The following is a 27,123-nucleotide window of genomic DNA, read 5'->3' as shown; positions in this document are numbered from 1 at the left end:
ATTATTTTCATTAATAAAATTAGTTTTATTTCCAATTTTAGTTGTTTTTATTTCTTTTAATTATAAGTAATTCAATTTTACTACTTCTTTTTATTTTAATTATGCTTAACTAAATAATATTAGTTAGGGGAAGGTGAAACTCTTAAGAAATAAATATGATTTAATCAAATTCTATGTTTAATTTTATAAATTAAATTATTTTCTATTTAATTTTATACATGTTTTATATTTTGAAAATTTGATTTATTGTAGACAAACAAATGAATTTGGCACAATAAATTCTTAAGATCTTAATATAAGGCATGGTGAAATGGTATTTTGACTTATTGTAGACAAATTAAATTTTGGCACAATAAATACTTAATCCATCATAAAATTAAAGGGAAAATAATAATAATTTGTATAATTAATCTTTTGAGTAATAAATCTAAAACAAATTGGCAAAAAGAATTTATTAAGTTTTATTTATTTCTAAGAGTGGATCCATAACCCTAACTAGTTCAATTCCATAGTTTCATTTAAATTAAGTTGTTTATATTCAAGTTTTAATTTCAATTTTTAGATAAAATAAAATAAACTAATTAAATCTTTTCTCTGTGGATCGACCTCGGACTCACCGAGTTATAATACAACAAGACACTCTTATACTTGGGAGTTAAAATTTACTTTTAAGTTGTGTCAAGTTTTTGGCGCCGTTGCCGGGGAAAAGTTTTTTATTTGGTTTGTTTTTCCGTTTTTATTTTTCTCTTATATGTAAAATTTCGTTTGCCCCCTTTTCCTTTTCTTAAATTCTCTTTTGTCCCCATATCTTTCATAATTCTCGTTTCACCCCAACAGTTTCCGTTTCTAGCCCAATCTTCTGGTAATTACGTTCGGACCCCGATATCTTTCAATTGTTTCACTTTCATCCCAAATTGCTAATTCTAAACTTCTAAAAATTACAGTTTGACCATAAAATTAAAAATAATTTGCAATAGAATCCCTAGACGAAATTCCTCAACATAATCAAGACTTGGACATATTTGGACATACTTTGGACATATTTGGACTTATTTTGGACCAAACTAACTTTAACTACTAACTCTAATTACTAACTCTTAACTTACTAACTGCTAACTCCTAACTTTTATTTAATTTCAGTTATTTAATTTTCTGCATTTATTTTATTTCGTATTTATTTATTTTTTTTTTTGCTTTATTGGTGGGTTTAACCACCAAACTAACTACTAACCCTTAACTTTTATTTTCAGTTATTTAATTTTCAGTATTTATTTAATTTTGCATTTTTTATTTTTTTAATTGGTGGGTTCAACCACCATTTTTGTTATTTAATTTTCTTTTGTATACTTATATTATTTGCTTATTTATTTATTTTATTTTATTTTGTTATCAATTTGTGTAAATATTATCTTTATAACATAACCCTTGCATGAGACATTGGTCTCGATCTTCAAGTGGCAGGTTAATTCGTAGATCTCAATCTCCACCACCAATCATGGAGGAGAATCAAGGCGAAAACGTTTTGGGCGAACCTAATCCTCAAATTGATCAGGGAGACAACCAATCTCAACATGGGCATGATCAGAATCAACCAAGGACTCTGAGAGACTACATGAATCCAACCAGAACCGGAGCACCGTCGTGTATAGTATTTCCTCCAGAAGCATCTCGATTCAATTTTAAACCAGGTATTATCCAACTTTTACCAACATTTCATGGTTTAGAATCTGAGAATCCGTACTTGCATCTAAGAGATTTTGAGGAAGTTTGTAATACATACACGGACCAAAATTGTAGCATGAACATAATTAGATTAAAGCTTTTTCCTTTTTCATTAAAAGATAAAGCTAAAACTTGGCTACAAAACCTTAGATCTGGATCAGTAAGAACTTGGAATAACATGCAAGAACAGTTTTTGAAAAAATTCTTTCCACCTCATAGAACAAATTCTTTTAAAAGGCAAATCACTTCTTTCACTCAAAAAAATGGAGAAACATTATACCAATGTTGGGATAGGTTTAAAGAGTTGCTTAACATATGCCCACATCATGGTTTTGAAACTTGGCGATTGGTCACTTATTTCTACGAAGGCTTAATACCCCAAAGTAGACAGGTTGTTGAAATGATGTGTAATGGTGAATTTAGGGATAAAAATCCTGAAGATGCACTAGATTACCTTGACCAATTAGCTGAAAATGCACAACATTGGGATACTGTTGGAACTTTTGAATTGACAAATAAGCAACAATCATCTCCATCTAGTGGAGGAATCCATAACCTTAGGGAAGATCATGATTTACAAGCAAAATTTGCATCCCTAGTTAGGAAAGTTGAAGCTTTGGAGCATAAAAAGAGTGATCAAGTAAAATCTGTTCAAGAAATTGCATGTAACATATGTAATTCGAATGATCATTTCACTCAAGAGTGTCCCACTTTGCCTGCACTTAAAGAATGTCTAAATGATCAAGCTAATGTTATTAACACTTTCAATAAACCAAACCCATATTCACAGACTTATAATCCTGGTTGGAAAAATCATCCGAATTTCAGTTGGAGGAATAATAATAATGTACAATCTTCACAAGCACCACCTCCACAAAATTTTCAAAATCCTCAGCCTTATGCACCATATGTTCCACCACCTTGGAAAAATCTGGAGGACACAATGCATTCATTCATCAGAAAGCAAGATGTTATTAACAATCAAAATGCACAAACTTTTTCTGATTTGAAAGATACTCTTGCTAAAATTGCTTCTGCACTCACCATTCAAGAAAAAGGAAAATTTCCAGCCCAACCACAACCAAATCCTAAAATTCAACAAAATCCACCCACAGACCAAGTCAAGTCAGTTATAACTCTTCGTAGTGGTAAGGTTGTTGATAGACCTATGCCTGAACCTTATGAAAATGATGAAAATTCAAAGGGTAAGGAAGGACTAAATGAACTTACACCTAGTGAAGAAATAACTAGTGTTCCACCTGAACCACCATTTCCGCATGCATTGAATAAACCAAAGAAATCAAACCACTCTTCTGAAATTTATGAAATCTTTAAGCAAGTGAAAGTTAACATTCCTCTATTAGATGCAATCAAGCAGGTTCCTTCATATGCCAAATTTTTAAAGGACTTGTGCACTGTTAAGAGGAAATTGAAGGTAAGAAAGAGTGCTTTCATGGCCGAACAGGTAAGTACAATTCTGTCTACTAATAATAAGTTGAAATATAAAGATCCTGGTTGTCCTACCATTTCTTGTATTATTGGTAACCACAGAATTGAGCATGCTTTACTAGATCTTGGTGCTAGTGTTAATTTGCTTCCATATTCAGTTTATCTTCAACTTAATCTTGGTGAGTTAAAATCAACTTCAACTACACTTTTGCTTGCCGATAGATCAGTTAAAGTACCAAAAGGAATAGTGGAAGATGTTTTAGTACAAGTTGATAAATTTATTTATCCTGTGGATTTTATTGTCTTGGAAACTGAACCTGTTGTGAATAATTACAAACCAATTCCTGTAATTTTAGGTCGACCATTTTTAGCAACTGCTAATGCTTTGATTAATTGTAGGAATGGTTTAATGAATTTATCCTTTGGGAATATGACTTTGGAATTGAATGTTTTCAACATGTGCAGGCAACCTAATGAAGAAAATGAGAATGAAGATGATACTGATGAACAAAAGGAATTGTTTGAATCTTGTATCGAGGAAAATATTCAAAAAGGGGATTTTTCTGAACTTTCTAATGTTTGTTTAGTTAATTCAATTGAGTCAAATAAGCAACTTAAACTTGATATTTCTAATATAAATTCGTTGCTTGATTCTATGCAGACTTCGCAAAATTATGATGACGAGCCAAAATTTGAGGAGCTTGGAAGTATTGAAAAGACAGAACAACAAGAAGCACCTAAAATGGAATTGAAACCTTTGCCTGAAGGATTGAAATATGCTTTTCTTGGAGAAGAACAAACTTATCCTGTTGTGATTTCTTCTACTTTAACAAGCGACCAAGAAGGTAAGTTACTAACTGTTCTTAAAAAGCATAAAAATGCAATAGGATGGACTTTAAATGACATTAAAGGCATTAATCCCTTAATCTGCACACATAGAATTAATTTGGAAGAAAATGCTAAAATATGTCAACAACCTCAAAGAAGATTAAACCCACACATGAAAGAGGTAGTCAAAACAGAAGTCCTTAAATTACTTGATGTGGGAATTATCTACCCTATTTCTGATAGTAAGTGGGTAAGTCCTACACAAGTAGTGCCTAAAAAATCTGGAATCACTGTTGTTAAAAATGAAAAAGGTGAATTAATTCCAACACGAATTACATCTAGTTGGCGCATGTGCATTGATTATAGAAAATTAAATGAAGCCACTAGAAAAGATCATTTTCCATTACCATTCCTTGACCAAATCTTAGAAAGAGTAGCAGGACATCCCTACTATTGTTTTTTAGATGGATATTCAGGTTATTATCAAATTCCTATAGCACTTGAGGACCAAGAAAAGACCACATTCACATGTCCTTTTGGAACATTTGCATTTAAAAGAATGCCATTCGGGCTTTGTAATGCTCCTGCAACATTTCAAAGATGTATGTTAAGCATTTTTTGTGATATGGTTGAACATTGTTTAGAGGTCTTTATGGATGATTTGACTGTGTTTGGGAATTCTTTTTATGATTGCCTTGATAATTTGGAGAAAGTTTTAAAAAGATGTGTTGAAAAAGAACTCGTGTTGAATTGGGAAAAATGTCACTACATGGTTACTTCTGGAATTGTTTTGGGTCATGTTGTTTCTATTAAAGGAATTGAAGTTGACAAAGCAAAAATCGAAGTCATATCTAAATTGCCACAACCAAAAACAGTTAGAGATGTGCGATCCTTTTTAGGACATGCAGGATTTTATAGGAGGTTTATAAAAAACTTTAGTGCCATATCTAAACCACTTTGTAACCTCTTATTAAAAGATGCACCGTTTGAATGGAATGATGATTGCCAAAAATCTTTTGAAAAAATAATTTGTCTTTTAACATCTGCACCTATTATGCAATCTCCTGATTGGTCTTTGCCATTTGAATTAATGTGTGATGCAAGTGATTTTGCTGTTGGTGCTGTTTTAGGACAAAGAAGGGATGGTAAGCCTTTTGTGATTTATTATGCGAGCAAGACTTTGGATAGTGCTCAAATGAATTATTCTACAACTGAAAAAGAATTACTTGCTGTGGTATTTGCATTAAACAAATTCCGTTCATATTTGCTTGGCTCTAAATCTGTTGTGTTTACTGACCATGCTGCTGTGAGATATTTGATGAGTAAACAGGATGCCAAACCGAGACTAATTCGTTGGATTTTGTTACTACAAGAATTTGACCTTACCATCAAAGATAAAAAGGGTGCTGAAAATGTTGTTGCTGATCATCTATCAAGACTCACATCCGAATTCTGCAATGATATAACACCCATAAATGATTCTTTCCCTGATGAATTTTTATTTTCTGTTACTTCAATGCCATGGTATGCTAATATTGTTAATTTTCTTGTTACAGGTAAAATGCCTTTGCAATGGAATGCTCAAGAGAAGAAGAAATTTTTTGTTGAAGTAAAGAAATTTTATTGGGATGATCCTTATTTGTTCAAATATTGCCCAGATCAAATTTTTCGGCGATGTATTCCTGATAATGAGGTAAGTAGTGTCATTAATTTTTGTCATTCTGAAGCATGTGGTGGTCACTTTTCTTCAAGAAAAACTACTGCTAAAATTTTGCAGTGTGGATTTTATTGGCCTACCATGTTTAAAGACACATATGAATTTTGCAAAAGTTGTGAAAAATGTCAAAAATTGGGATCAATTACAAAAAGAAACATGATGCCCTTAAATCCCATACTTGAAATTGAAATATTTGACTGTTGGGGAATTGATTTCATGGGTCCATTTCCATCATCTTTTGGATTTGTGTATATATTAGTTGCAGTTGATTATGTCTCAAAATGGATTGAAGCAATTTCTTGTCGAAATAATGACAGTAAAACTGTGATTAAATTTTTAAGAGAAAACATTTTAAGTCGATTTGGAATCCCTCGAGCCATTATCAGTGATGGAGGTAAGCATTTTTGTAATAAGTCATTTGAGTCTTTAATGAAGAAATATGGAATTACACATAAAATTGCTACCCCTTATCATCCTCAAACAAATGGTCAAGTTGAATTAGCAAATAGGGAGATAAAACAAATTTTGGAAAAAACGGTTAACCCAAACCGAAAAGATTGGTCTCTTAGACTTAATGATGCACTTTGGGCTTACCGCACTGCATTTAAAACATCATTAGGAATGTCACCCTATCGGTTAATTTATGGTAAACCTTGTCATTTACCTGTTGAACTTGAACATAAATCACTTTGGGCTATTAAAGCTTTTAATTCAAATTTGGTTGATGCTGGTAATGTGCGAAAATTGCAATTGAATGAACTTGAGGAATTAAGGAATGATGCATATGAAAATTCAAGAATTATTAAGGCAAGAACAAAAGCATTTCATGATAAAAGAATTTTTCGAAAAACATTTGAGATTGGTCAAAAAGTGTTGCTTTATAATTCTCGTCTTCATTTATTTCCAGGAAAGTTAAAGTCAAAATGGAGTGGCCCATTTGTTGTAAAAAATGTATATTCATATGGGGCCATAGAAATTGAGAATCCAAATAATGGTGTCACATTTAAAGTTAATGGTCAAAGATTAAAACCATATCTGGAACATCACCCACGTGACGAGGACACCGAAATTAATTTGGATGACCCACCAGTTCTTGATTAAGTTTTTAATGATTTTTTTTGTTTTACTATTATTTTACCGTTTCATTGTTTGACTTTTTTTTTTTTCCTTAGATTGATGCACTGTACATAGTTTTTTTTTAACATTGTTTTTCTTGTGTAAGCCTGTTTGTTTGACAGTTGTACATTCTCTCATCAATTTTCATTTTACATCATGAGCACCTCAATGAGAAAATACCTGTTCGCACATCTTAAAAGATTTCGGCGTATAAAATTTCACTTAAGAGGCCTGATACAAAGCTGTAAATCACATCCACTTTGGGATCTGCAACCACCAGAATTCGTCTCCTATGTTGAGGATCTAGAGGGACAACTCAGAACAGTAGAGAGTGGCATATATGAATTTCAAATGGAGCTTGAGGTTAACTCAATGAGAGGACGAATGTAAGTTCATTTTCCTTTTATATTGTGTGCTTCTTTTTGCTCGCTTTCACGCTTGATTTGATTTTGCAGATTTGATTTTGGTGTGTTTTGATTTATTTTACCGTATAAATGGCGGATAACGGTACTCCGTGACTTCTTAAGTCGGTATCTTCAGTTTCCCACAATAACTGAAACCCCAAAATCATACATGGAAGAAATACAACATAAACTCCATAAGCATTTTCCCTCTCTCCCTCAGAATGCCCTCAGGAAAATTTACAAAGCTCGTTGTGAACGACTGCGTTTGTTAATGATCAATGGCATTCCTTCTGACATTCGTTGGTTAATTGAAGCAAAGGTCCGATTAGCAGGTGAGTTTTCTGGTCAATTTGTTTCTTACATGCCTGGTTTTGGTAAAAGTACGTTTGCTAAGAAAAGGAGAGCTAAACGACTTGGCTCAAAATGTCATAACTGTGTGAGACTTGGTTGCAAACGACCAGATTGTAAATCTTTAGGAATGGTTTCTGATACTCGTGAAGATAAAATTAAATTCGTTAAAGATGGCATGAGTAAAGAATCGTTGGATGATATCTTACGATCTCTTGAGACGCATCGAAGCGGAATTGTGCAACGTGAGATTTACAATTTGTGGATACTATTCCAAAAACAAAGTGCACAGTTAAGTCTTGGGAATCTGACTCAAAAAGACCCTGTTTGCCAGTTTATAAGAAAACTGGATGGGAAGCCGATCCTCGACCCATAGAGGGCGTTCAAGCCGTTACTGGACGTAAAACCAGAGGAAGATGTGAGCCACAATCACAACTACCAGTAAATATCCTTTCACTTCACTGTTATTTTACTTTACTGTTATTTTATCATTTGCATTATTGCATTTAGCGATGTGATTTTGTATTTAATAAATATTTGGTTTTCTTTTACTGTTTGCTTTTTCTAATCATTACTTTCTTTTTACTGTTTGTTTTTGAATTATTGAGCCACGAGCTTTGCTCGTCATTTGACAAATATTGCCAACCCATTTACAGCTGTTTCTCATTATTTATGTTACCAAGATCTTTAAATATGAGCTCATTTTTCAAACACTCACAACTTGTTTTTGAAAAATTAGTCCAATGGCATCATCTTCGAGCAAACAATTCAAAAATATTTGTGTGCTTTCTGGGTTTCACTATGGAAAGTACAAAGAGTTCGTTCAGGCAGCTGTAGATCTTGGTCGTGTCATAGCAGAGAGGAAACTGCATCTTGTATATGGAGGAGGTGAACGAGGGTTATCAAGACTTGTCTCAGAAGCTGTTTTTACCAGAGGAAGCCAAGTACTCGGCATTATCCCAAAACCCATGAAACCGCTAGTGTGCATGTCTGGCCCACCAATTGGAGAAGAATTAGTGGTATCAAGTATGCAAGAGAGAATATCTGAAATGATGAATCATGCTGATGCTTTTATTTTCTTGCCAGGAGATCTTGCAACTTTTGAGGCACTAATTACATTTGCATCTTGGGCCCACTTGAACATTCATCAAAAACCCATCGGTTTGTTAAATGTTAATAATTTTTATGACGGCTTGCTAACTTTTATTAACCATGCAATAAAGAATCATTTTGTTCCACATTCTGTAAAAAAACTCTTTATCTCTGCTTCTACTGCTAATGAGTTACTTGATCTTTTGCAAGCTTATACACCAGAGCCAGATCCACAGACTGTTGCACTGAATTGGTCGACTAATGACGGTAACGGTAACAGTAGCAGTAATAAGAAGTGCGATTTAGATTTAACTCTCCGTTTGTAAATATTTTCTGTTGTAGTGTTCATGTGATGTCTTCTACACTCTTTCTCTTTCCTTTTAAAACATTGAGGACAATGTCTTTTTCAGGTTGGGGGGAGGGAATAGTTGATAATTGTGGAATGTCTTAGTCCTGGTTATGTGTTTACAAAAAAAAAAAAAAAAACAAAAAACAAAAAAAAAAAATTTTTTTTTTCTGTAAAGACTAACTTAGGACAAATTTGAGTCGAAGATGGCAGGATATAGAGAATGTAGTCTCTCTAGAAACGCATCTTCTTAATCTTAAGGGTGTTGTTAAAAAAAATTGACTCTTTCTTCATCTTTGTTATTTGCTTTTAAGCTTCTGCATCAAGTTCAGGTGAGATCTCTTCTTCTTCTTCTTTTATTATTCTCTTTTATTTTTATTTTTTTGCATATCTGTAAAATTATAAAATGTTAAGATAATGTTTAGATTAGGTTGTGGGGTGGGGATAATTGACGTATATTTTAAATATGTGTGTTGTTTTTCTCTTTTCTCTTTTCTTTTCTTTGTTAAAAAAAACCAAAAAAAAAAAATTTTGTTTTTTGTCTAGGATGGCCGTGTAAAGAGTCACGACTTTTGAGACGCATCCTAATAGTCTTGTTGTATTATATTTTGATTTTGAGATTCATAGTAAGTTGTTTTTGTTCCCTTTTCTTTGAATTACTCAAATTTGTGAACTCTCCACTTGGTTATTAAGTTATTTAATTGTTTACTCATTTAACAGGTATTATTGAATCATTCTTCACACACACACTATGACACATACTAGTGGGTTATAAGTTAAAGTTTTACAGCATTTAGTTCTTTTGATTTATTAGGAATAGTATCTAAGGTAGTAGAAAGTGTATATTTCCAAAAACAAAAAAACAAAAAAAAACCAAAAAAAAAAATCAAAAAAAAAAAAGAAGAAGAAAAAATGTTTTTAATTTTGTTATATCTAGAAACCCGAGTAATTAAGTTCGTAGGGGTGTTTCAACACCTAGTGCCCTAAGGTCAACTGGTCTGGGAGTCACTGGCATAAAGCTCGCTACATGGGTAATAGATATATTGTTTGTTTATTAGAAACCCGAGTAATTAAGTCCGTAGGGGTGCTTCAACACCTAGTGCCCTAAGGCCAACTGGTCTGGGAGTCATTGACCTAAAGCTCGCTACACGGGTTAGAAATGTAATATAAAAAAAAAATGTGTGAATAATCTATTGATTAGTATTAAAAATTGTTTAATTATCAAGCGATAATATGTTATTTTATGCTTATGTTATAATTTATATTTGTGTTTATGTAATATATTATGAATTATTAATTATGTTTTAAATATATTTAATTTTGTGTATTTTTATGTGTTTATTAGGAAAATTATTAATTTCACGTACTTCGAGGCTCCAAACAGATAAACGGAGGTCAAATTTGGATTCCGGAGGTCCGAAAACCTTAAGATCAGTCAAGATCGACTTAAAATTGGGCTTGTGTAAAAAAAGTTGACTTTTCCTGTTGACCGAGCACTGATTGGATGATGAAATGAGCTTACAATAGATATGAGTGCATGGGATAATTGGCAATCTTGACTAAATCTCAACCGTTCATGATTCAATGGCCATGATTGTGCCACGTGGCAATGGTTGGTGAAGCAAGTTGGAGGATCCGAATCTTTGTATTCGGGTCGACCCGATCCACCCATTAACCCGCCAAATCTCAACCGTTCTTTGGATAAATCGGACGAGTCAAATGATGCCATGTGTGATGTTGACTTTTGAAGTTTGACCAGCCATTGGATCTTGATCTAAGGGTTGTGAGGAGCACATGCATGAAGCCTATGATGGACCGCAAAGCACTGGATTATGAATTTATTTTTCTATAAATAGAGCCTCATTTTTATGTTTTAATCATCTCTCTACAACTCTCTTCTTCTCAAATTCTCTCCATCTCCTTGTAATCTTGATTTCCAGGTGTGTTTTTAATATTTTGTATAATTATTTTCATTAATAAAATTAGTTTTATTTCCAATTTTAGTTGTTTTTATTTCTTTTAATTATAAGTAATTCAATTTTACTACTTCTTTTTATTTTAATTATGCTTAACTAAATAATATTAGTTAGGGGAAGGTGAAACTCTTAAGAAATAAATATGATTTAATCAAATTCTATGTTTAATTTTATAAATTAAATTATTTTCTATTTAATTTTATACATGTTTTATATTTTGAAAATTTGATTTATTGTAGACAAACAAATGAATTTGGCACAATAAATTCTTAAGATCTTAATATAAGGCATGGTGAAATGGTATTTTGACTTATTGTAGACAAATTAAATTTTGGCACAATAAATACTTAATCCATCATAAAATTAAAGGGAAAATAATAATAATTTGTATAATTAATCTTTTGAGTAATAAATCTAAAACAAATTGGCAAAAAGAATTTATTAAGTTTTATTTATTTCTAAGAGTGGATCCATAACCCTAACTAGTTCAATTCCATAGTTTCATTTAAATTAAGTTGTTTATATTCAAGTTTTAATTTCAATTTTTAGATAAAATAAAATAAACTAATTAAATCTTTTCTCTGTGGATCGACCTCGGACTCACCGAGTTATAATACAACAAGACACTCTTATACTTGGGAGTTAAAATTTACTTTTAAGTTGTGTCAAGTTTTTGGCGCCGTTGCCGGGGAAAAGTTTTTTATTTGGTTTGTTTTTCCGTTTTTATTTTTCTCTTATATGTAAAATTTCGTTTGCCCCCTTTTCCTTTTCTTAAATTCTCTTTTGTCCCCATATCTTTCATAATTCTCGTTTCACCCCAACAGTTTCCGTTTCTAGCCCAATCTTCTGGTAATTACGTTCGGACCCCGATATCTTTCAATTGTTTCACTTTCATCCCAAATTGCTAATTCTAAACTTCTAAAAATTATAGTTTGACCATAAAATTAAAAATAATTTGCAATAGAATCCCTAGACGAAATTCCTCAACATAATCAAGACTTGGACATATTTGGACATACTTTGGACATATTTGGACTTATTTTGGACCAAACTAACTTTAACTACTAACTCTAATTACTAACTCTTAACTTACTAACTGCTAACTCCTAACTTTTATTTAATTTCAGTTATTTAATTTTCTGCATTTATTTTATTTCGTATTTTTTTTTTGCTTTATTGGTGGGTTTAACCACCAAACTAACTACTAACCCTTAACTTTTATTTTCAGTTATTTAATTTTCAGTATTTATTTAATTTTGCATTTTTTATTTTTTTAATTGGTGGGTTCAACCACCATTTTTGTTATTTAATTTTCTTTTGTATACTTATATTATTTGCTTATTTATTTATTTTATTTTATTTTGTTATCAATTTATGTAAATATTATCTTTATAACATAACCCTTGCATGAGACATTGGTCTCGATCTTCAAGTGGTAGGTTAATTCGTAGATCTCAATCTCCACCACCAATCATGGATGAGAATCAAGGCGAAAACGTTTTGGGCGAACCTAATCCTCAAATTGATCAGGGAGACAACCAATCTCAACATGGGCATGATCAGAATCAACCAAGGACTCTGAGAGACTACATGAATCCAACCAGAACCGGAGCACCGTCGTGTATAGTATTTCCTCCAGAAGCATCTCGATTCAATTTTAAACCAGGTATTATCCAACTTTTACCAACATTTCATGGTTTAGAATCTGAGAATCCGTACTTGCATCTAAGAGATTTTGAGGAAGTTTGTAATACATACACGGACCAAAATTGTAGCATGAACATAATTAGATTAAAGCTTTTTCCTTTTTCATTAAAAGATAAAGCTAAAACTTGGCTACAAAACCTTAGATCTGGATCAGTAAGAACTTGGAATAACATGCAAGAACAGTTTTTGAAAAAATTCTTTCCACCTCATAGAACAAATTCTTTTAAAAGGCAAATCACTTCTTTCACTCAAAAAAATGGAGAAACATTATACCAATGTTGGGATAGGTTTAAAGAGTTGCTTAACATATGCCCACATCATGGTTTTGAAACTTGGCGATTGGTCACTTATTTCTACGAAGGCTTAATACCCCAAAGTAGACAGGTTGTTGAAATGATGTGTAATGGTGAATTTAGGGATAAAAATCCTGAAGATGCACTAGATTACCTTGACCAATTAGCTGAAAATGCACAACATTGGGATACTGTTGGAACTTTTGAATTGACAAATAAGCAACAATCATCTCCATCTAGTGGAGGAATCCATAACCTTAGGGAAGATCATGATTTACAAGCAAAATTTGCATCCCTAGTTAGGAAAGTTGAAGCTTTGGAGCATAAAAAGAGTGATCAAGTAAAATTTGTTCAAGAAATTGCATGTAACATATGTAATTCGAATGATCATTTCACTCAAGAGTGTCCCACTTTGCCTGCACTTAAAGAATGTCTAAATGATCAAGCTAATGTTATTAACACTTTCAATAAACCAAACCCATATTCACAGACTTATAATCCTGGTTGGAAAAATCATCCGAATTTCAGTTGGAGGAATAATAATAATGCACAATCTTCACAAGCACCACCTCCACAAAATTTTCAAAATCCTCAGCCTTATGCACCATATGTTCCACCACCTTGGAAAAATCTGGAGGACACAATGCATTCATTCATCAGAAAGCAAGATGTTATTAACAATCAAAATGCACAAACTTTTTCTGATTTGAAAGATACTCTTGCTAAAATTGCTTCTGCACTCACCATTCAAGAAAAAGGAAAATTTCCAGCCCAACCACAACCAAATCCTAAAATTCAACAAAATCCACCCACAGACCAAGTCAAGTCAGTTATAACTCTTCGTAGTGGTAAGGTTGTTGATAGACCTATGCCTGAACCTTATGAAAATGATAAAAATTCAAAGGGTAAGGAAGGACTAAATGAACTTACACCTAGTGAAGAAATAACTAGTGTTCCACCTGAACCACCATTTCCGCATGCATTGAATAAACCAAAGAAATCAAACCACTCTTCTGAAATTTATGAAATCTTTAAGCAAGTGAAAGTTAACATTCCTCTATTAGATGCAATCAAGCAGGTTCCTTCATATGCCAAATTTTTAAAGGACTTGTGCACTGTTAAGAGGAAATTGAAGGTAAGAAAGAGTGCTTTCATGGCCGAACAGGTAAGTACAATTCTGTCTACTAATAATAAGTTGAAATATAAAGATCCTGGTTGTCCTACCATTTCTTGTATTATTGGTAACCACAGAATTGAGCATGCTTTACTAGATCTTGGTGCTAGTGTTAATTTGCTTCCATATTCAGTTTATCTTCAACTTAATCTTGGTGAGTTAAAATCAACTTCAACTACACTTTTGCTTGCCGATAGATCAGTTAAAGTACCAAAAGGAATAGTGGAAGATGTTTTAGTACAAGTTGATAAATTTATTTATCCTGTGGATTTTATTGTCTTGGAAACTGAACCTGTTGTGAATAATTACAAACCAATTCCTGTAATTTTAGGTCGACCATTTTTAGCAACTGCTAATGCTTTGATTAATTGTAGGAATGGTTTAATGAATTTATCCTTTGGGAATATGACTTTGGAATTGAATGTTTTCAACATGTGCAGGCAACCTAATGAAGAAAATGAGAATGAAGATGATACTGATGAACAAAAGGAATTGTTTGAATCTTGTATCGAGGAAAATATTCAAAAAGGGGATTTTTCTGAACTTTCTAATGTTTGTTTAGTTAATTCAATTGAGTCAAATAAGCAACTTAAACTTGATATTTCTAATATAAATTCGTTGCTTGATTCTATGCAGACTTCGCAAAATTATGATGACGAGCCAAAATTTGAGGAGCTTGGAAGTATTGAAAAGACAGAACAACAAGAAGCACCTAAAATGGAATTGAAACCTTTGCCTGAAGGATTGAAATATGCTTTTCTTGGAGAAGAACAAACTTATCCTGTTGTGATTTCTTCTACTTTAACAAGCGACCAAGAAGGACAAAGAAGGGATGGTAAGCCTTTTGTGATTTATTATGCGAGCAAGACTTTGGATAGTGCTCAAATGAATTATTCTACAACTGAAAAAGAATTACTTGCTGTGGTATTTGCATTAAACAAATTCCGTTCATATTTGCTTGGCTCTAAATCTGTTGTGTTTACTGACCATGCTGCTGTGAGATATTTGATGAGTAAACAGGATGCCAAACCGAGACTAATTCGTTGGATTTTGTTACTACAAGAATTTGACCTTACCATCAAAGATAAAAAGGGTGCTGAAAATGTTGTTGCTGATCATCTATCAAGACTCACATCCGAATTCTGCAATGATATAACACCCATAAATGATTCTTTCCCTGATGAATTTTTATTTTCTGTTACTTCAATGCCATGGTATGCTAATATTGTTAATTTTCTTGTTACAGGTAAAATGCCTTTGCAATGGAATGCTCAAGAGAAGAAGAAATTTTTTGTTGAAGTAAAGAAATTTTATTGGGATGATCCTTATTTGTTCAAATATTGCCCAGATCAAATTTTTCGGCGATGTATTCCTGATAATGAGGTAAGTAGTGTCATTAATTTTTGTCATTCTGAAGCATGTGGTGGTCACTTTTCTTCAAGAAAAACTACTGCTAAAATTTTGCAGTGTGGATTTTATTGGCCTACCATGTTTAAAGACACATATGAATTTTGCAAAAGTTGTGAAAAATGTCAAAAATTGGGATCAATTACAAAAAGAAACATGATGCCCTTAAATCCCATACTTGAAATTGAAATATTTGACTGTTGGGGAATTGATTTCATGGGTCCATTTCCATCATCTTTTGGATTTGTGTATATATTAGTTGCAGTTGATTATGTCTCAAAATGGATTGAAGCAATTTCTTGTCGAAATAATGACAGTAAAACTGTGATTAAATTTTTAAGAGAAAACATTTTAAGTCGATTTGGAATCCCTCGAGCCATTATCAGTGATGGAGGTAAGCATTTTTGTAATAAGTCATTTGAGTCTTTAATGAAGAAATATGGAATTACACATAAAATTGCTACCCCTTATCATCCTCAAACAAATGGTCAAGTTGAATTAGCAAATAGGGAGATAAAACAAATTTTGGAAAAAACGGTTAACCCAAACCGAAAAGATTGGTCTCTTAGACTTAATGATGCACTTTGGGCTTACCGCACTGCATTTAAAACATCATTAGGAATGTCACCCTATCGGTTAATTTATGGTAAACCTTGTCATTTACCTGTTGAACTTGAACATAAATCACTTTGGGCTATTAAAGCTTTTAATTCAAATTTGGTTGATGCTGGTAATGTGCGAAAATTGCAATTGAATGAACTTGAGGAATTAAGGAATGATGCATATGAAAATTCAAGAATTATTAAGGCAAGAACAAAAGCATTTCATGATAAAAGAATTTTTCGAAAAACATTTGAGATTGGTCAAAAAGTGTTGCTTTATAATTCTCGTCTTCATTTATTTCCAGGAAAGTTAAAGTCAAAATGGAGTGGCCCATTTGTTGTAAAAAATGTATATTCATATGGGGCCATAGAAATTGAGAATCCAAATAATGGTGTCACATTTAAAGTTAATGGTCAAAGATTAAAACCATATCTAGAACATCACCCACGTGACGAGGACACCGAAATTAATTTGGATGACCCACCAATTCTTGATTAAGTTTTTAATGATTTTTTTTTGTTTTACTATTATTTTACCGTTTCATTGTTTGACTTTTTTTTTTTTCCTTAGATTGATGCACTGTACATAGTTTTTTTTTAACATTGTTTTTCTTGTGTAAGCGTGTTTGTTTGACAGTTGTACATTCTCTCATTAATTTTCATTTTACATCATGAGCACCTCAATGAGAAAATACCTGTTCGCACATCTTAAAAGATTTCGGCGTATAAAATTTCACTTAAGAGGCCTGATACAAAGCTGTAAATCACATCCACTTTGGGATCTGCAACCACCAGAATTCGTGTCCTATGTTGAGGATCTAGAGGGACAACTCAGAACAGTAGAGAGTGGCATATATGAATTTCAAATGGAGCTTGAGGTTAACTCAATGAGAGGACGAATGTAAGTTCATTTTCCTTTTATATTGTGTGCTTCTTTTTGCTCGCTTTCACGCTTGATTTGATTTTGCAGATTTGATTTTGGTGTGTTTTGATTTATTTTCCCGTATAAATGGCGGATAACGGTACTCCGTGACTTCTTAAGTCGGTATCTTCAGTTTCCCACAATAACTGAAACCCCAAAATCATACATGGAAGAAATACAACATAAACTCCATAAGCATTTTCCCTCTCTCCCTCAGAATGCCCTCAGGAAAATTTACAAAGCTCGTTGTGAACGACTGCGTTTGTTAATGATCAATGGCATTCCTTCTGACATTCGTTGGTTAATTGAAGCAAAGGTCCGATTAGCAGGTGAGTTTTCTGGTCAATTTGTTTCTTACATGCCTGGTTTTGGTAAAAGTACGTTTGCTAAGAAAAGGAGAGCTAAACGACTTGGCTCAAAATGTCATAACTGTGTGAGACTTGGTTGCAAACGACCAGATTGTAAATCTTTAGGAATGGTTTCTGATACTCGTGAAGATAAAATTAAATTCGTTAAAGATGGCATGAGTAAAGAATCGTTGGATGATATCTTACGATCTCTTGAGACGCATCGAAGCGGAATTGTGCAACGTGAGATTTACAATTTGTGGATACTATTCCAAAAACAAAGTGCACAGTTAAGTCTTGGGAATCTGACTCAAAAAGACCCTGTTTGCCAGTTTATAAGAAAACTGGATGGGAAGCCGATCCTCGACCCATAGAGGGCGTTCAAGCCGTTACTGGACGTAAAACCAGAGGAAGATGTGAGCCACAATCACAACTACCAGTAAATATCCTTTCACTTCACTGTTATTTTACTTTACTGTTATTTTATCATTTGCATTATTGCATTTAGCGATGTGATTTTGTATTTAATAAATATTTGGTTTTCTTTTACTGTTTGCTTTTTCTAATCATTACTTTCTTTTTACTGTTTGTTTTTGAATTATTGAGCCACGAGCTTTACTCGTCATTTGACAAATATTGCCAACCCATTTACAGCTGTTTCTCATTATTTATGTTACCAAGATCTTTAAATATGAGCTCATTTTTCAAACACTCACAACTTGTTTTTGAAAAATTAGTCCAATGGCATCATCTTCGAGTAAACAATTCAAAAATATTTGTGTGCTTTCTGGGTTTCACTATGGAAAGTACAAAGAGTTCGTTCAGGCAGCTGTAGATCTTGGTCGTGTCATAGCAGAGAGGAAACTGCATCTTGTATATGGAGGAGGTGAACGAGGGTTATCAAGACTTGTCTCAGAAGCTGTTTTTACCAGAGGAAGCCAAGTACTCGGCATTATCCCAAAACCCATGAAACCGCTAGTGTGCATGTCTGGCCCACCAATTGGAGAAGAATTAGTGGTATCAAGTATGCAAGAGAGAATATCTGAAATGATGAATCATGCTGATGCTTTTATTTTCTTGCCAGGAGATCTTGCAACTTTTGAGGCACTAATTACATTTGCATCTTGGGCCCACTTGAACATTCATCAAAAACCCATCGGTTTGTTAAATGTTAATAATTTTTATGACGGCTTGCTAACTTTTATTAACCATGCAATAAAGAATCATTTTGTTCCACATTCTGTAAAAAAACTCTTTATCTCTGCTTCTACTGCTAATGAGTTACTTGATCTTTTGCAAGCTTATACACCAGAGCCAGATCCACAGACTGTTGCACTGAATTGGTCGACTAATGACGGTAACGGTAACAGTAGCAGTAATAAGAAGTGCGATTTAGATTTAACTCTCCGTTTGTAAATATTTTCTGTTGTAGTGTTCATGTGATGTCTTCTACACTCTTTCTCTTTCCTTTTAAAACATTGAGGACAATGTCTTTTTCAGGTTGGGGGGAGGGAATAGTTGATAATTGTGGAATGTCTTAGTCCTGGTTAGGAATAGTTGATAATTGTGGAATGTCTTAGTCCTGGTTATGTGTTTACAAAAAAAAAAAACAAAAAACAAAAAAAAAAAATTTTTTTTTCTGTAAAGACTAACTTAGGACAAATTTGAGTCGAAGATGGCAGGATATAGAGAATGTAGTCTCTCTAGAAACGCATCTTCTTAATCTTAAGGGTGTTGTTAAAAAAAAAAATTGACTCTTTCTTCATCTTTGTTATTTGCTTTTAAGCTTCTGCATCCAGTTCAGGTGAGATCTCTTCTTCTTCTTCTTTTATTATTCTCTTTTATTTTTATTTTTTTGCATATCTGTAAAATTATAAAATGTTAAGATAATGTTTAGATTAGGTTGTGGGGTGGGGATAATTGACGTATATTTTAAATATGTGTGTTGTTTTTCTCTTTTCTCTTTTCTTTTCTTTGTTAAAAAAAACCAAAAAAAAAAAAAATTTTGTTTTTTGTCTAGGATGGCCGTGTAAAGAGTCACGACTTTTGAGACGCATCCTAATAGTCTTGTTGTATTATATTTTGATTTTGAGATTCATAGTAAGTTGTTTTTGTTCCCTTTTCTTTGAATTACTCAAATTTGTGAACTCTCCACTTGGTTATTAAGTTATTTAATTGTTTACTCATTTAACAGGTATTATTGAATCATTCTTCACACACACACTATGACACATACTAGTGGGTTGTAAGTTAAAGTTTTACAGCATTTAGTTCTTTTGATTTATTAGGAATAGTATCTAAGGTAGTAGAAAGTGTATATTTCCAAAAACAAAAAAACAAAAAAACCAAAAAAAAAAATCAAAAAAAAAGAAGAAGAAAAAATGTTTTTAATTTTGTTATATCTAGAAACCCGAGTAATTAAGTCCGTAGGGGTGTTTCAACACCTAGTGCCCTAAGGTCAACTGGTCTGGGAGTCACTGGCATAAAGCTCGCTACATGGGTAATAGATATATTGTTTGTTTATTAGAAACCCGAGTAATTAAGTCCGTAGGGGTGCTTCAACACCTAGTGCCCTAAGGCCAACTGGTCTGGGAGTCATTGACCTAAAGCTCGCTACACGGGTTAGAAATGTAATATAAAAAAAAAATGTGTGAATAATCTATTGCCTAAAGATATAATTTCTAATGAATTTTAGAACGAAAATGTTGTTTTTCTTTTAATGAAGCCCCATAAGTATTGTGTTAATTACTTGAGCACAAAAGAAGGTTTGATGATATTCTGGATAATGAGTGAACATCAATGTGGTAAAGGAATTTGGGAGAGTTCATTTATTTGGTAATTTAGAGGATAGATGAACAACTATTAACTTGCATGTGAATTTTATAAATCTTAATATAACGCTTTAAATTGCTAGAGGGCTAGCAATAAGCTGGTTGGGGGGTGTGATTAGTATTAAAAATTGTTTAATTATCAAGCGATAATATGTTATTTTATGCTTATGTTATAATTTATATTTGTGTTTATGTAATATATTATGAATTATTAATTATGTTTTAAATATATTTAATTTTGTGTATTTTTATGTGTTTATTAGGAAAATTATTAATTTCACGTACTTCGAGGCTCCAAACAGATAAACGGAGGTCAAATTTGGATTCCGGAGGTCCGAAAACCTTAAGATCAGTCAAGATCGACTTAAAATTGGGCTTGTGTAAAAAAAGTTGACTTTTCCTGTTGACCGAGCACTGATTGGATGATGAAATGAGCTTACAATAGATATGAGTGCATGGGATAATTGGCAATCTTGACTAAATCTCAACCGTTCATGATTCAATGGCCATGATTGTGCCACGTGGCAATGGTTGGTGAAGCAAGTTGGAGGATCCGAATCTTTGTATTCGGGTCGACCCGATCCACCCATTAACCCGCCAAATCTCAACCGTTCTTTGGGTAAATCGGACGAGTCAAATGATGCCATGTGTGATGTTGACTTTTGAAGTTTGACCAGCCATTGGATCTTGATCTAAGGGTTGTGAGGAGCACATGCATGAAGCCTATGATGGACCGCAAAGCACTGGATTATGAATTTATTTTTCTATAAATAGAGCCTCATTTTTATGTTTTAATCATCTCTCTACAACTCTCTTCTTCTCAAATTCTCTCCATCTCCTTGTAATCTTGATTTCCAGGTGTGTTTTTAATATTTTGTATAATTATTTTCATTAATAAAATTAGTTTTATTTCCAATTTTAGTTGTTTTTATTTCTTTTAATTATAAGTAATTCAATTTTACTACTTCTTTTTATTTTAATTATGCTTAACTAAATAATATTAGTTAGGGGAAGGTGAAACTCTTAAGAAATAAATATGATTTAATCAAATTCTATGTTTAATTTTATAAATTAAATTATTTTCTATTTAATTTTATACATGTTTTATATTTTGAAAATTTGATTTATTGTAGACAAACAAATGAATTTGGCACAATAAATTCTTAAGATCTTAATATAAGGCATGGTGAAATGGTATTTTGACTTATTGTAGACAAATTAAATTTTGGCACAATAAATACTTAATCCATCATAAAATTAAAGGGAAAATAATAATAATTTGTATAATTAATCTTTTGAGTAATAAATCTAAAACAAATTGGCAAAAAGAATTTATTAAGTTTTATTTATTTCTAAGAGTGGATCCATAACCCTAACTAGTTCAATTCCATAGTTTCATTTAAATTAAGTTGTTTATATTCAAGTTTTAATTTCAATTTTTAGATAAAATAAAATAAACTAATTAAATCTTTTCTCTGTGGATCGACCTCGGACTCACCGAGTTATAATACAACAAGACACTCTTATACTTGGGAGTTAAAATTTACTTTTAAGTTGTGTCATCTATTGCCTAAAGATATAATTTCTAATGAATTTTAGAACGAAAATGTTGTTTTTCTTTTAATGAAGCCCCATAAGTATTGTGTTAATTACTTGAGCACAAAAGAAGGTTTGATGATATTCTGGATAATGAGTGAACATCAATGTGGTAAAGGAATTTGGGAGAGTTCATTTATTTGGTAATTTAGAGGATAGATGAACAACTATTAACTTGCATGTGAATTTTATAAATCTTAATATAACGCTTTAATTGCTAGAGGGCTAGCAATAAGCTGGTTGGGGGGTGTGATTAGTATTAAAAATTGTTTAATTATCAAGCGATAATATGTTATTTTATGCTTATGTTATAATTTATATTTGTGTTTATGTAATATATTATGAATTATTAATTCTGTTTTAAATATATTTAATTTTGTGTATTTTTATGTGTTTATTAGGAAAATTATTAATTTCACGTACTTCGAGGCTCCAAACAGATAAACGGAGGTCCAATTTGGATTCCGGAGGTCCGAAAACCTTAAGATCAGTCAAGATCGGCTTAAAATTGGGCTTGTGTAAAAAAAGTTGACTTTTCCTGTTGACCGAGCACTGATTGGATGATGAAATGAGCTTACAATAGATATGAGTGCATGGGATAATTGGCAATCTTGACTAAATCTCAACCGTTCATGATTCAATGGCCATGATTGTGCCACGTGGCAATGGTTGGTGAAGCAAGTTGGAGGATCCGAATCTTTGTATTCGGGTCGACCCGATCCACCCATTAACCCGCCAAATCTCAACCGTTCTTTGGGTAAATCGGACAAGTCAAATGATGCCATGTGTGATGTTGACTTTTGAAGTTTGACCAGCCATTGGATCTTGATCTAAGGGTTGTGAGGAGCACATGCATGAAGCCTATGATGGACCGCAAAGCACTGGATTATGAATTTATTTTTCTATAAATAGAGCCTCATTTTTATGTTTTAATCATCTCTCTACAACTCTCTTCTTCTCAAATTCTCTCCATCTCCTTGTAATCTTGATTTCCAGGTGTGTTTTTAATATTTTGTATAATTATTTTCATTAATAAAATTAGTTTTATTTCCAATTTTAGTTGTTTTTATTTCTTTTAATTATAAGTAATTCAATTTTACTACTTCTTTTTATTTTAATTATGCTTAACTAAATAATATTAGTTAGGGGAAGGTGAAACTCTTAAGAAATAAATATGATTTAATCAAATTCTATGTTTAATTTTATAAATTAAATTATTTTCTATTTAATTTTATACATGTTTTATATTTTGAAAATTTGATTTATTGTAGACAAACAAATGAATTTGGCACAATAAATTCTTAAGATCTTAATATAAGGCATGGTGAAATGGTATTTTGACTTATTGTAGACAAATTAAATTTTGGCACAATAAATACTTAATCCATCATAAAATTAAAGGGAAAATAATAATAATTTGTATAATTAATCTTTTGAGTAATAAATCTAAAACAAATTGGCAAAAAGAATTTATTAAGTTTTATTTATTTCTAAGAGTGGATCCATAACCCTAACTAGTTCAATTCCATAGTTTCATTTAAATTAAGTTGTTTATATTCAAGTTTTAATTTCAATTTTTAGATAAAATAAAATAAACTAATTAAATCTTTTCTCTGTGGATCGACCTCGGACTCACCGAGTTATAATACAACAAGACACTCTTATACTTGGGAGTTAAAATTTACTTTTAAGTTGTGTCAAGTTTTTGATTATCAACTATTCCCTCCCCCCAACCTATGTTTAATATGTTATAATAAGCATAAAATAACATATTATCGCTTGAATTAATGTGTGCTGCAAGTGATTTTGCTGTTGGTGCTGTTTTAGGACAAAGAAGGGATGGTAAGCCTTTTGTGATTTATTATGCGAGCAAGACTTTGGATAGTGCTCAAATGAATTATTCTACAACTGAAAAAGAATTACTTGCTGTGGTATTTGCATTAAACAAATTCCGTTCATATTTGCTTGGCTCTAAATCTGTTGTGTTTACTGACCATGCTGCTGTGAGATATTTGATGAGTAAACAGGATGCCAAACCGAGACTAATTCGTTGGATTTTGTTACTACAAGAATTTGACCTTACCATCAAAGATAAAAAGGGTGCTGAAAATGTTGTTGCTGATCATCTATCAAGACTCACATCCGAATTCTGCAATGATATAACACCCATAAATGATTCTTTCCCTGATGAATTTTTATTTTCTGTTACTTCAATGCCATGGTATGCTAATATTGTTAATTTTCTTGTTACAGGTAAAATGCCTTTGCAATGGAATGCTCAAGAGAAGAAGAAATTTTTTGTTGAAGTAAAGAAATTTTATTGGGATGATCCTTATTTGTTCAAATATTGCCCAGATCAAATTTTTCGGCGATGTATTCCTGATAATGAGGTAAGTAGTGTCATTAATTTTTGTCATTCTGAAGCATGTGGTGGTCACTTTTCTTCAAGAAAAACTACTGCTAAAATTTTGCAGTGTGGATTTTATTGGCCTACCATGTTTAAAGACACATGAATTTTGCAAAAGTTGTGAAAAATGTCAAAAATTGGGATCAATTACAAAAAGAAACATGATGCCCTTAAATCCCATACTTGAAATTGAAATATTTGACTGTTGGGGAATTGATTTCATGGGTCCATTTCCATCATCTTTTGGATTTGTGTATATATTAGTTGCAGTTGATTATGTCTCAAAATGGATTGAAGCAATTTCTTGTCGAAATAATGACAGTAAAACTGTGATTAAATTTTTAAGAGAAAACATTTTAAGTCGATTTGGAATCCCTCGAGCCATTATCAGTGATGGAGGTAAGCATTTTTGTAATAATCACAAAAAATGCTTAACATACATCTTTGAAATGTTGCAGGAGCATTACAAAGCCCGAATGGCATTCTTTTAAATGCACACTAGCGGTTTCATGGGTTTTGGGATAATGCCGAGTACTTGGCTTCCTCTTAGAAATAAATAAAACTTAATAATTTTAAGCCGATCTAAAAAGAAATAAATCATATTTATTTCTTAAGAGTTTCACCTTCCCCTAACTAATATTATTTAGTTAAGCATAATTAAAATAAAAAGAAGTAGTAAAATTGAATTACTTATAATTAAAAGAAATAAAAACAACTAAAATTGGAAATAAAACTAATTTTATTAATGAAAATAATTATACAAAATATTAAAAACACACCTGGAAATCAAGATTACAAGGAGATGGAGAGAATTTGAGAAGAAGAGAGTTGTAGAGAGATGATTAAAACATAAAAATGAGGCTCTATTTATAGAAAAATAAATTCATAATCCAGTGCTTTGCGGTCCATCATAGGCTTCATGCATGTGCTCCTCACAACCCTTAGATCAAGATCCAATGGCTGGTCAAACTTCAAAAGTCAACATCACACATGGCATCATTTGACTTGTCCGATTTACCCAAAGAACGGTTGAGATTTGGCGGGTTAATGGGTGGATCGGGTCGACCCGAATACAAAGATTCGGATCCTCCAACTTGCTTCACCAACCATTGCCACGTGGCACAATCATGGCCATTGAATCATGAACGGTTGAGATTTAGTCAAGATTGCCAATTATCCCATGCACTCATATCTATTGTAAGCTCATTTCATCATCCAATCAGTGCTCGGTCAACAGGAAAAGTCAACTTTTTTTACACAAGCCCAATTTTAAGCCGATCTTGACTGATCTTAAGGTTTTCGGACCTCCGGAATCCAAATTGGACCTCCGTTTATCTGTTTGGAGCCTCGAAGTACGTGAAATTAATAATTTTCCTAATAAACACATAAAAATACACAAAATTAAATATATTTAAAACAGAATTAATAATTCATAATATATTACATAAACACAAATATAAATTATAACATAAGCATAAAATAACATATTATCGCTTGATAATTAAACAATTTTTAATACTAATCAATACCTCTTCATCCAACTGATAAGGTACGTAATAACCCATTTGAGCTAAGTTCTTTTCACAAAGATTTCAAAATATTACAAGCCCAGACACCCAGATCATATGCACAGTATGATAATTCATTGTTCTTCTTCTTGACAGTGGCTTCTCTTGAGGTTTTTTTGGTGATGTATTCTTCTTTGGACTGCATGGTTTGTCTCTTGGGCAATCAAGAGTCATTCTTGGTTTCTTGTGAGGCTTCATTGGTGATTCCTTCTTCTTTCTTGGTGATTACCTTTTCTTAAGAGTTTCTGGTTTATTTCTAGGACACTCAGCAATCACCTGCTACTGTGGTGATTCCTTCTTCGTCCTTGGTGATTGCCTTTTCTTTGGACTTTTTGGTTTGTCTCCAGGACAATCAGCAGTCACTTGCTTTTTTGGTGACTCCTTCCTCTTCCTTGGTGATTGCCTTTTCTTTGTCAATGTTTCATGCTTCTTCTTTGCAGATGATCCATTCCTTGTCATGCTGATTGACTGACAAGCCTAAAAAACAAGCAAAAAAATTTTGTTATTACGGTTTTGATTACGGCTAAAATTGTCTAAAATCCAATGTTTAAGTCATTTTTTTAACTTGACTGTGCACAACAATCTGTATCATACCTTGTCCTTATTACAAGCAATCATTTCTTTAGCTTCATCTTTAATTGTTTGCTCATCTAATGGAAAATTTGAGCTTCCAACATCTGAATGTCGAGGTTGCTTTTTAATCTTCTTCTTCAGATCACTCAACTCTACTTCTTGCTTATCTAACCTCTCTAGTATGTTTAGTCGCTCTTGTCGCATCTGAAATGAATTGTTTGGGGTGTCAAAGTACATCTTAGGCGATATAAATTTCCCAACACCCTGCATATGTCTAGAAGTGGCAGACCTTCTAATTGAACGTGTAAGAATATCATTTCTTACATCAGCTTTAAATTCTCCTTTTTTAGCTTTCTTTTCCAGTGCATCCTAATTGTATAATAATCATATTGATGAATATCAGTTTTTTTACTTAAACGATGCTAATTTAAAAAAAAAAAAAAACTTGCCACTACTTACAATCTTCTTCACAACCGAATCAACATCAGGGTCATATTCACCGTTTTTCATCTTCTTAGCACGCTTCCATGCTACACTCCTGTCAACTTTAGTTTCGGCAAGTCAAGTTTCCAAGCACTATAGTTTTAAAAAAAATAATATCACATCTAGTATGCATCCTTAACTAACCACGAATTGTAAGCAGTAAATTAAAACAAAAGGTTTGCCAATTTATCATCATCAAACCAACCATCTCTATA

General features: G+C 32.4%; 6 protein-coding genes and 2 non-coding genes across 10 annotated transcripts; 6 read left to right on the top strand and 2 right to left on the bottom strand.

Annotated features, from left to right (window-relative positions):
* Window positions 1-1,479: 1,479 nt before the first annotated feature.
* On the top strand, window positions 1,480-6,836 carry LOC127902467 (uncharacterized). Of its 3 annotated transcripts, none has more exons than XM_052441512.1 (2): window positions 1,480-4,016; window positions 5,556-6,836. In XM_052441512.1, exons 1-2 carry the CDS (start codon window positions 1,496-1,498, stop codon window positions 6,815-6,817), a joined length of 3,783 nt encoding a protein of 1,260 aa, XP_052297472.1. In that variant the 5' UTR covers window positions 1,480-1,495; the 3' UTR covers window positions 6,818-6,836. The 3 variants fall into 3 exon arrangements, with proteins under 3 accessions (XP_052297472.1, XP_052297471.1, XP_052297470.1); XM_052441511.1 differs by having other exon boundaries at window positions 5,130-6,836; XM_052441510.1 differs by having other exon boundaries at window positions 1,480-5,402.
* Window positions 1,947-2,055, bottom strand: LOC127902828 (small nucleolar RNA R71). Its single transcript, XR_008055466.1, has one exon. It is a non-coding gene; the product is annotated as a small nucleolar RNA R71 (small nucleolar RNA).
* Window positions 6,837-7,383: 547 nt separating the features above from the next.
* On the top strand, window positions 7,384-7,963 carry LOC127902472 (uncharacterized). Its single transcript, XM_052441520.1, has one exon. The coding sequence runs from the start codon at window positions 7,406-7,408 to the stop codon at window positions 7,958-7,960; it is 555 nt and encodes a 184-aa protein (XP_052297480.1). The 5' UTR covers window positions 7,384-7,405; the 3' UTR covers window positions 7,961-7,963.
* A 364-nt stretch (window positions 7,964-8,327) lies between these two features.
* LOC127902470 (probable cytokinin riboside 5'-monophosphate phosphoribohydrolase LOGL10) lies at window positions 8,328-9,002 on the top strand. Its single transcript, XM_052441517.1, has one exon. The coding sequence runs from the start codon at window positions 8,328-8,330 to the stop codon at window positions 9,000-9,002; it is 675 nt and encodes a 224-aa protein (XP_052297477.1).
* Window positions 9,003-12,471: 3,469 nt separating this feature from the next.
* LOC127902243 (uncharacterized) lies at window positions 12,472-18,069 on the top strand. Its single transcript, XM_052441081.1, has 3 exons — window positions 12,472-12,664; window positions 13,355-15,265; window positions 15,419-18,069. The coding sequence occupies exons 1-3, from the start codon at window positions 12,472-12,474 to the stop codon at window positions 16,678-16,680; spliced, it is 3,366 nt and encodes a 1,121-aa protein (XP_052297041.1). The 3' UTR covers window positions 16,681-18,069.
* On the bottom strand, window positions 12,923-13,031 carry LOC127902827 (small nucleolar RNA R71). Its single transcript, XR_008055465.1, has one exon. It is a non-coding gene; the product is annotated as a small nucleolar RNA R71 (small nucleolar RNA).
* On the top strand, window positions 17,267-21,191 carry LOC127902468 (probable cytokinin riboside 5'-monophosphate phosphoribohydrolase LOGL10). The gene has a single exon (XM_052441515.1). It carries the CDS (start codon window positions 18,192-18,194, stop codon window positions 18,864-18,866), a length of 675 nt encoding a protein of 224 aa, XP_052297475.1. The 5' UTR covers window positions 17,267-18,191; the 3' UTR covers window positions 18,867-21,191.
* Window positions 17,270-18,069, top strand: LOC127902473 (uncharacterized). Its single transcript, XM_052441521.1, has one exon. It carries the CDS (start codon window positions 17,270-17,272, stop codon window positions 17,822-17,824), a length of 555 nt encoding a protein of 184 aa, XP_052297481.1. The 3' UTR covers window positions 17,825-18,069.
* Window positions 21,192-27,123: the final 5,932 nt, after the last annotated feature.

This window comes from Citrus sinensis, chromosome 5 (assembly GCF_022201045.2).
Source record: "Citrus sinensis cultivar Valencia sweet orange chromosome 5, DVS_A1.0, whole genome shotgun sequence".
Lineage (NCBI taxonomy): Eukaryota > Viridiplantae > Streptophyta > Magnoliopsida > Sapindales > Rutaceae > Citrus > Citrus sinensis.
The sequence above is the reverse complement of the archived record's forward strand: the minus strand, read 5'-3'. Positions and strand labels throughout refer to the sequence as shown.

What these genes read in the sequence shown, in the direction of transcription:
- LOC127902468 (XM_052441515.1), top strand. Translation starts at nt 18,192, where the DNA reads ATGGCATCATCTTCGAGTAAACAATTCAAAAATATTTGTGTGCTTTCT.
- LOC127902473 (XM_052441521.1), top strand. Translation starts at nt 17,270, where the DNA reads ATGGAAGAAATACAACATAAACTCCATAAGCATTTTCCCTCTCTCCCT.
- LOC127902243 (XM_052441081.1), top strand. Translation starts at nt 12,472, where the DNA reads ATGGATGAGAATCAAGGCGAAAACGTTTTGGGCGAACCTAATCCTCAA. An exon ending in TCGATTCAATTTTAAACCAG is followed by an intron (nt 12,665 to 13,354) that starts GTATTATCCAAC and finishes AATTTGTTCAAG; the next exon opens with AAATTGCATGTAACATATGT. An exon ending in TACCATCAAAGATAAAAAGG is followed by an intron (nt 15,266 to 15,418) that starts GTGCTGAAAATG and finishes TTCTTGTTACAG; the next exon opens with GTAAAATGCCTTTGCAATGG.
- LOC127902467 (XM_052441510.1), top strand. Translation starts at nt 1,496, where the DNA reads ATGGAGGAGAATCAAGGCGAAAACGTTTTGGGCGAACCTAATCCTCAA. An exon ending in TACCATCAAAGATAAAAAGG is followed by an intron (nt 5,403 to 5,555) that starts GTGCTGAAAATG and finishes TTCTTGTTACAG; the next exon opens with GTAAAATGCCTTTGCAATGG.
- LOC127902472 (XM_052441520.1), top strand. Translation starts at nt 7,406, where the DNA reads ATGGAAGAAATACAACATAAACTCCATAAGCATTTTCCCTCTCTCCCT.
- LOC127902470 (XM_052441517.1), top strand. Translation starts at nt 8,328, where the DNA reads ATGGCATCATCTTCGAGCAAACAATTCAAAAATATTTGTGTGCTTTCT.